The sequence below is a fragment of the Mustela putorius genome, unplaced genomic scaffold (genome assembly GCF_011764305.1).
Source record: "Mustela putorius furo isolate JIRA1106 unplaced genomic scaffold, ASM1176430v1.1 tig00000813_pilon_pilon_pilon, whole genome shotgun sequence".
Taxonomy (NCBI): domain Eukaryota; kingdom Metazoa; phylum Chordata; class Mammalia; order Carnivora; family Mustelidae; genus Mustela; species Mustela putorius.
The window spans coordinates 6,449,174-6,457,105 of record NW_025421485.1 but is presented as its reverse complement, the minus strand read 5'-3'; the positions used below and the strand labels follow the sequence as shown (position 1 = coordinate 6,457,105).

Sequence of the window (7,932 nt, the reverse complement as noted above, 5' to 3'; positions counted from 1 at the left end):
CTGAACGTTAGCACTTATGAGGTCTAATAACAAAGAGCTGGTTTCCGCTAGCCAGAAAATGATCCAGAGGAGGAAGGTTGTTAGGAACCGAATGTTTGTATCACCTCAAAATTCATTCGATGGAGGGGCGCCTGGGTGGCTCAGTGGGCTAAAGCCTCTGCCTTTGGCTCGGGTCATGATCTCAGGGTCCTGGGGTCGAGCCTCGCATCGGGCTCTCTGCTCATCAGGGAGCCTGCTTCCTCCTCTCTCTCTGCCTGCCTCTCTGCCTACTTGTGATCTCTCTATGTCAAATTAATAAATTAAAAAATCTCTAAAAAAATTCATTTGATGGGATTAGTGCCCACATGCAAGTCACAGGAGAGCTCGTTTCCGCCTGCTGTCCCCCGCGCCAGGATGCGAGCGCGCTGGGCATCTGCAGGCCAGAACAGCGTTCTGCCAGAACCTGGCCAGGCTGCCTCCCCGATCCCAGACTTCCCGCCCCAGAACTGACACATGAACTCTGGTGTTTCTAAGCCACCAGTCTGTGGTACGTGCTTACAGCAGCCTGAGCTAAGACAAAGGTAAAGGAAGCTGAAAGTCAGTGGAAGCAAACCATTCTGGGCAGCCCAAAACACTCGTAATGGTATGACCACTGTGTGATGTCCCCGTGGGTAAACCCGAGGGGGCTGCATGGGTGACCACAGCATTTCCATCTGCGTGCTTGGTGTCTGCAAGCGGAGTTCACGGACATCCTTGCAGAGGCACGTGGATAGCTGGGGATACTCATGGCCTTGGTGTCAGACCTGAGTTCAAATCCCTGCTCTAACACATAACGGCAAGACCCTGGGCAAGGTTTTTAACTTCTCTCAGCTTTAGTTCCCCTGTTCGTAAGGCAGGGGAAGTGCCTGCCCCTCCATATTATTGCAAAGAGCAGAGAACTAATGCTTGCAAGGGGCCAACACATCATCAACTCTGGGGAGGGAATCCTCCTCCTTCCATCGTTCCATATTTCTCTGAAGAAACCAGGGCAGACAAGTAAATGGCATTTGATGAACGGGTCACAGAATCAGGGCCACCACTCAAGCCTCACGACTCTGTTCTGTGTTCCTTCATCAGTGGCTGACTGACCGGCTGACCCCCTAATTCAGTGGTGGGCTCAGTCAGAGCAGCTATCTGGCAAGGAAAAATTTTAACACATGCACTTGCAAGTGCACACACACACACACACACACACACACACTCTGTAAGTATTTCACCTTGGTCATCTGTACCAAATGAACAGAGTTCAGCTGGGGCGATCCCGTCAGCAAGGATGGTACAGCCAGACAGGGGACTCTTTCAAAGATTCGCAAGGATCCGCAGCGCCGGGGTCACCTGCACATCTGGCCCACTGTACTGCCCAGCATCAGGGCGGCTGTGGTTCGGGGGAACGGCACAGAGGAAGAACACGAGAGCTTCTCTGGGAAACCTGACATTCGTTCAGCTGAGTGTGGGGACTCAGGCATGTTTACTACTCTCCGCTAACATTTTCTCTGACGAGGGAACGGAGAGCAGAAGCATCACAGATCCATGCAGCGCCCAGTGAGGGGTGCTGGGGGAAGAGAGGCAGGCAGTGTGGTGACTGACAGGGAAATTACAAAATTTGGAGACAGAAAACCAGGGTTGGTGTTCTTTGTTCTGTTTATTTGCTGGGTGACCCTGGGGGTAGGGTCGAGGGTGGCATGGGCCTCAAACCCCCAAATCTTCAGTTTTCTCAGAAACAAAGAACACTAATGATGCCGATGTTTTAGGAAACAGTTATAAAAATATAATGCATGTAAAATTATGTAAAAGTGATAACTTCCTGCATTGCAGTTTCCGCATCTGTAAAGTAGGACTGCTAACAGGATCTACTTCCTTGGCCGGTTAGAATGTAGCGAGTTAGGCCCAAGTGAGCACTTGCAACAGTGTCTGGCTCCAGTGAGCAGCACATTATTGGGCAGATGATCATACAAAACTAGATGGTCACCCAACCACCATCTCAATGCACTGTCTATCCACTATAATCGAAGCGTTTCTTGGCTTCTCACCATTAGTGACCAGTTGTCATCATGAGATACAGAGTCCAATTTTGCCCATTTTCCCTTCCTTTCTGAGGAGGCAGTGACCAGAATCATTCAAAACAAACAAACAAACAAACAAACAAAAAAACACACAAAAAACCAACTCTACTGCAGTAGTGATTTTTAAATAGATACATATGACTTCTCTGTGAACAATATTAAACCATAATTCTGATTAACAATAGGATATGAAGAAAAATGCACAGAGTGGTGTTTAGGATTATAATCCAACACAGCACATTGGTAATAGACACACAGAAGAGCAAGTGTCTGACAGCCATGCAACAGCAACACTGCAAATAAAATGAAGATTTTCAACATAATGTGCAAGCTTTAATGAGTGGTCTAATTCATGAATAATAATAATAAGACATTTTTTTAAAAGTCAATAAATTTTTAACCAAAAATCCAACATTGTTCCAAAATAATTAGTAGGAACAAAGATGTTGGATGATAATTTTTTCTCTATAAATGTAAACACGGTTATAGATTATTTTTAAGATCTTTATCTTTCTAAAACAGACAGGAAGCTACTTGAGAGGCCCCAAATCCTATCTGAAAACGAATAGACAACGATGATGATATAGCAAAGAAAGCTAAAACTAAAATCTATCTTGGAAACTGTAAGAATGCATTCCTCTCTAATTAGCTGCAGAACAATAGTGATAAACGTAGCACGAAGAGTGGACATTCTGGAGCCGCACGGCCCGGGCCTGAATCATGGCTTCACCGCTCAGTAGTCATGTGACCTTGGGACTCTCTGAAACTCAGTTTCTCATTTGCAAATTGAGAGTAATAGTAATTACTTCATGAAGTTATTGTGAAGATTAAATTAGTTAATACATGTAGAGGTCTTAGAACATCGTCAGGTGCATGTACGCTCAATAAATCTAAGCTATTTTTATTATAATAAATGCATGACAATATTTTAAATATCCAAAATGCACGCAGAGGCGTGGTCCCCGAGAACGCAGAGTCAGCACCAACTGACTTTGGGAGGTCGGTGGAACGCCCATCACCGCCAGCTCGCGGCCGCCGCGGCCGCCGCGGCCGCCGCGGTCCGGCCCGACGGCGCCACAGCCCGCAGCAGCACCGCGCCTTATGCGTCCGCACGACGCCATCGACTGTGCGGGGCCTTACTTCCTTACTTTAGGAAACGTTAAAGAAAAACGCTGCCGGTTGTCAAAACACTTCAGAAAAGTCAAACGTGATAAGAAAACACGCGTCTTGGAAGCGAGGAGGTGCGGGCAGGAAAGCCCGGGAAGTGGTCCACAGAGCTCGACCACCGCCCGGTCGTTTCCAGACAAAGCCGCGGCCTGGGGTCTGACCTCCCGCCGCCTGGGGTCTCCGAACCAGCAGCCCCCGGCCTGGGGCCAGGCGCCCCCCGGGACCCCGCGCCGGCCCGTCTCACCGCGAGGAGAAGCGACCGAGAGCCGCCGTTCCTGCTCCGGGAGGAAGAGCGCTCGCCGAGCCGGGGGCGGCCGCGCGGCGGGCGGGCTCCGGACGGGCCGAGGAGCGCGCCGCGGCCCCCGAGCTTGCCTGGCGGCTCCCTCCCGCGGCCCGCGCCGCGCCCGAGGCCCGTTTGGGCGGCGCGGGAAAGCGCGGGCTCGCCGGAAGCCGCCTGCGCGGGAAGCGCTCCTGTCGCTGGCGTCCGGCCGGCCGTGACGGGCGCCCCGCAGACACCCGCACGGGATAGAATGTGCGCCCGACGCCGGCCGGAGCAGGGGCCGCTGTGCTGGAAAACAGACGGTGGCGGCGCGGAGTCCGCCGCAGGGAAGCCCCGCAGGTGTCCCCGCCGCGAGGGCCCCCGCGCGCCCCGGAACGCTCGCTCTTCCCGCCGGGCGGCCGGGTCCCCGCGCTGCAGCCGCCCCCGCCGCTCGGCGCCGCCGCGGGGCCCAGAGGGCCGGGGCGAGGGGCCTGGGCCACCCCCTGGCGCGCTCCCCCAGCCCGGCCGCTCCCGCCCGCCCGGAACGCGCGCGGCGGCGCCTGCTGAGGCGGCGGAGGAAGGCGCGCGGGCCCGAGTCCTCACGTCGGCTCGGACGGCGGCGACCCGGCCGGGAGCCGGGAGCGAACTCGCCCCGCGCTGAGCGGCGAGACGGGCCGGTCGGCGAGCTCGGGCCGCCTCACGAACGGCACTGCGGAGCAGCCCGCGGCGGCCCAGCCGCACCGCAGACCCTCGCGGCCGAGCGCGGAGCCACACGCTCGCTCCCCGCGGACTCACGGGACGCGCTGCGACAGAAGCGACAGAGCCGTGAGGCGGTCGGCGGGAAGAGCGAGCGCGGCTCCCGGACGGAGGACGCTGGAGACGGAGCCCGACCGGCGGAGCCTGCGCACCGGCCTGTCGCGCGGCCCGCAGCGGGCGTCCCCCGGCCACGCCGCAGCCCGGGCGCCGAGGAGACGCGCTCGCGCGGACGTCCGGCCCGCAGACACTCAGCGCCCTGAAGTGAACACAGACGAAGCACCTGCTTTGACGCCGCAGCGGCGCTACCTTGGACGACGGGCGTCCCCACAAGGTTCCGACGGGCTTCGAGCGCAGGAGGGGGTGACAGACGCCCCCGAGCGACACAGGGCCTGGCACCTGGAAGCGACGGCGCGTCTGGCGCGTCTCGGGCCGGGCTGGGGAGACCCTGCCCCGGGGGGTCATTGTAAGCGTCGGGACAGGAAGGGGGCGGCCGTGAAGCGACAGGCCGGGCGCCGGCCCGACCCGCCGCGCAGAGCCCCGGCGTCCAGGCTGCCCAGGCCCGTGCGCAGGCGCTGCCCGGCCGCCGCGGCCCCGAGGTCCCCGCGCTAACCGAGTCCGAGGTTCGCTGTAAAAGCTGCTGGAGGTTCCGTCCCGTTGTGTCGTCTGAAGGCTTCGTGGCAAAAGCGGAGAAATACATGACAACAGAAAAAAACTTAAGGTGGAAAGGAGCCAAAGAAGTCAGGTTAAAGGGAGAGGAAGAAAAACACAAAGAACTCAAAAAGAAAGTAACTGTTTTAGGAACACAGAGAGTTTAATGTGCATTAACGAGAACAATACACAGCGCGTGCGGTCTCAGAGACATGCTGGCCGAAGCACATGCTAGCAGCGGGAGCTGGAATTTTAAAAATAGCAATCTAACTTTTTATTAGGTATTTGACCAAGATGATGCTAGAAGATACAAATGCCGGGTTATGTGGAGTTCATTGACATGCTTTTTGCTATACATTTGGGCTTTCATCTAGAATTTCATAAACATAAAACTTCATTAAAACCAATTCAAACTTTACAACTACTAGGAAAGAAAACTGGCAGAGGTGAACATTTCTCTTCTCCAGCAACTGGTAGCAGGTTACTGAGTGGTAGGTAGTATCTTCTTGACCCCCTTAGGTTTGCTGAGGAAGCCGAGCGTGAGAAGCTAACCGAATGGTCACGAGAAATGGTCTAATGGGCAGGGTACTAAGACCTAGAGCCCTTGTTGCCTTGAAAGAAAACAAGGTAAATAAGTATAAAATATATGTTAAAATTAGAAAATGATAGTGGGTAATCAAGACCATCTTAGTTATTTCAAACAGCTTCTTAATTTGAAAAATATGGAGCATGTAACTCTAGATTTAAGAGTAGAGTGTCATTTATTCAAATTTTAATAATTCGATTTGATATATTATTTCACATTTTGTTAACTCCTGGCAAAACTAAGCAAGGGCTCCTGATGTCTATCACTGGTGTAAATAGCACTACAAAAACCATATTCAGCCTCAGAAAGTTCGGGACTTAAGCATGTTCTCTGTAAACAGAGGAGTGCTGACGACACTCCCTGGGCACATTCAGAATACCATGTGCTGGGGGACAATCACACCGCCTTTACCCCACAGTATGGTGTAATTAACGTTTCTGCCAACTTTGGTCCTCACTCCAGTGAGATCAAATCATCGACATTTTCATGGGCTTTTTAAAGAGTTGTACTACTAAATGTCTAGAAATAATTGTTCTTTCTTCTCCAGGACCCTTTTATATTCTTAAAAATTCTTTATTTTCTTAATGCCTCACTGTAATGGGAAATTCAGGGTGGAACTAATCATACAAACGTCCCACGTCCCATTTAGGAAGTACTCTGCTCTCAGTTCGAGTAAAGCCAAGTCAGTGAAACCTTTCGGCCACCGCAGGGACCAGGGCACAGCAGACTCAGGACAGTGTAAACCAAGACTGTGCTTTACTAGTAATTTTACTTACAAAGCTTTGGTTGTGAAGTGGTTCATTTCCAGCGATGATTTTAGATGTTCTTACTTAACTCTGTTTCTTAAAGCGGTAAGAATACAAATTCTCTAATTGGTGAAAATTGTGTCCAACAACTGGCTTAAAACTAGTTGACTTTGAAAACTAATTTTTTTACATACCTTAGTTTAAATTGGATCCTCTGAAGATGTATCTATTTCAAAGGCCGCATTTTCTTCCTAGACATGAAAGGGTTTAAAATTACGTAAGATTTTAACTTCTCTTTCTAGTTAATCAGTCTCAACCAAGGATTCTCAACCTTTCTGAAGTGCTGAACCATTAAAAGACCATCCAGTGTGGGCTCACTGTTATATATAAATTTCTATTTTTCAATTAATTTTCATAATTATGGCCTATGCTTGAAATTATGGGGTAGAGAAGGGTAGGCGCACCACCACCTGGAAATTAAAAATACCATCATTTCAAATAGCCCACCCCAGGCTAGATAGCCCTCACCAGTAACCCCAAGCAAGAAGTTTCCCCACCTGCTTCTTCCCTTCTGCCAAGTGTCAGCGTAAGTCTAGAAGAGCAGGTAGGGAATAAGGGAACCAAGATGTTCAGTCTCAAGTGTTTGCCAAAGTTAATTTTATCGTACCTTCCCTTTTACCTGCTTTTCCCTCAATGTCACTCATCCGCAAAGTGAAGGGGACAGTGACCTCTTTTCTGGGCAGTTGTGTTGATTTACTCAAGAGTGAGCCAGGAATTCAGAGATTTTTGAACTCGGGGATACTTCTAAATAGGCTGAGAATTCCTGGTGCAACCAAAAATTAAGTAGTCTTAAAACCTTTTAAGTTTAGTATTTTAGCCAGAAGAATAAAGAACTTAATTTCATTCAAACTGTTATTTTCTAATGGTTAGTATTTGTAAGAAAAAAAAACATGATTAAAATGTATGTTACTGCAGCACTACAGCATGCAAATGATCTAAGGAGTTCTCAAGTTGAGAATTTCAGCAAATTTCTAAAATTACTTGGTTAGGCAATTAAAATTATTAACTGCTAAAACTTACATAATAAAATATAACACAAAAACAGATTTTCCCATCAATTTTGGAAATGTTGATTCAGTTACAAATGGTTAAATTTCCCAGAATTTGGGCGCTGACCTTACACCCTCAGCGCTGTGAAAATTCTATCAATTGAGAGATGCAATAGCTTCCTTCCATTTCCAGTCTCCCCTGCAGGAGGGCTGTACTCCTACCCACCATTCCACATGTCCAAGGTGAATGACTGGGCTTACTGTTCTGCTAAGTGAACAGAACTACCCACGGCTTTCGGTGAAGGCAGAATGGTTTATAAAATATGGTAAAACTCTAAATGACACAGAAGCGAAGGGACTGGCAAGATTAAAGCACCGATTTTCTTTTCTATCATGTTCCACCCAGCTTAAAGCAGAGTTTCGTATATGTGAGGACCAGACTGAGCTATACAGTATAAATAGATACACACACACACACACACACACATAGACATACAGATTCAAAGGGATGACGGTATGACTCAATACGCCATCTGGCTTGTCGACTTCTGTAACAGTATGAGAAGGAAAACTTTTCCATACTGCTCATATAATAATTAAGTTGACATCCTCCCAGGATCTGGACGAGCTGCTTCCTGCA

The 7,932-nt window shown here is 50.1% G+C and overlaps 1 protein-coding gene across 4 annotated transcripts in view; it reads right to left on the bottom strand.

The window, feature by feature from the left end:
* Nucleotides 1-5,415: 5,415 nt before the first annotated feature.
* Nucleotides 5,416-7,932, bottom strand: part of KIDINS220 (kinase D interacting substrate 220) — a 97,343-nt gene continuing 94,826 nt past the window's right edge. For all 4 annotated transcript variants that reach the window (XM_045084910.1, XM_045084912.1, XM_045084911.1 and 1 more), the window contains 2 exons: nt 6,438-6,494; nt 5,416-5,522 (listed from right to left, as the gene is read on the bottom strand). In XM_045084910.1, coding sequence (XP_044940845.1) covers nt 6,444-6,494 — 51 coding nt within the window. In that variant the 3' untranslated portion in view covers nt 5,416-5,522; nt 6,438-6,443. The remainder of the gene's footprint in view (nt 5,523-6,437; nt 6,495-7,932) is intronic.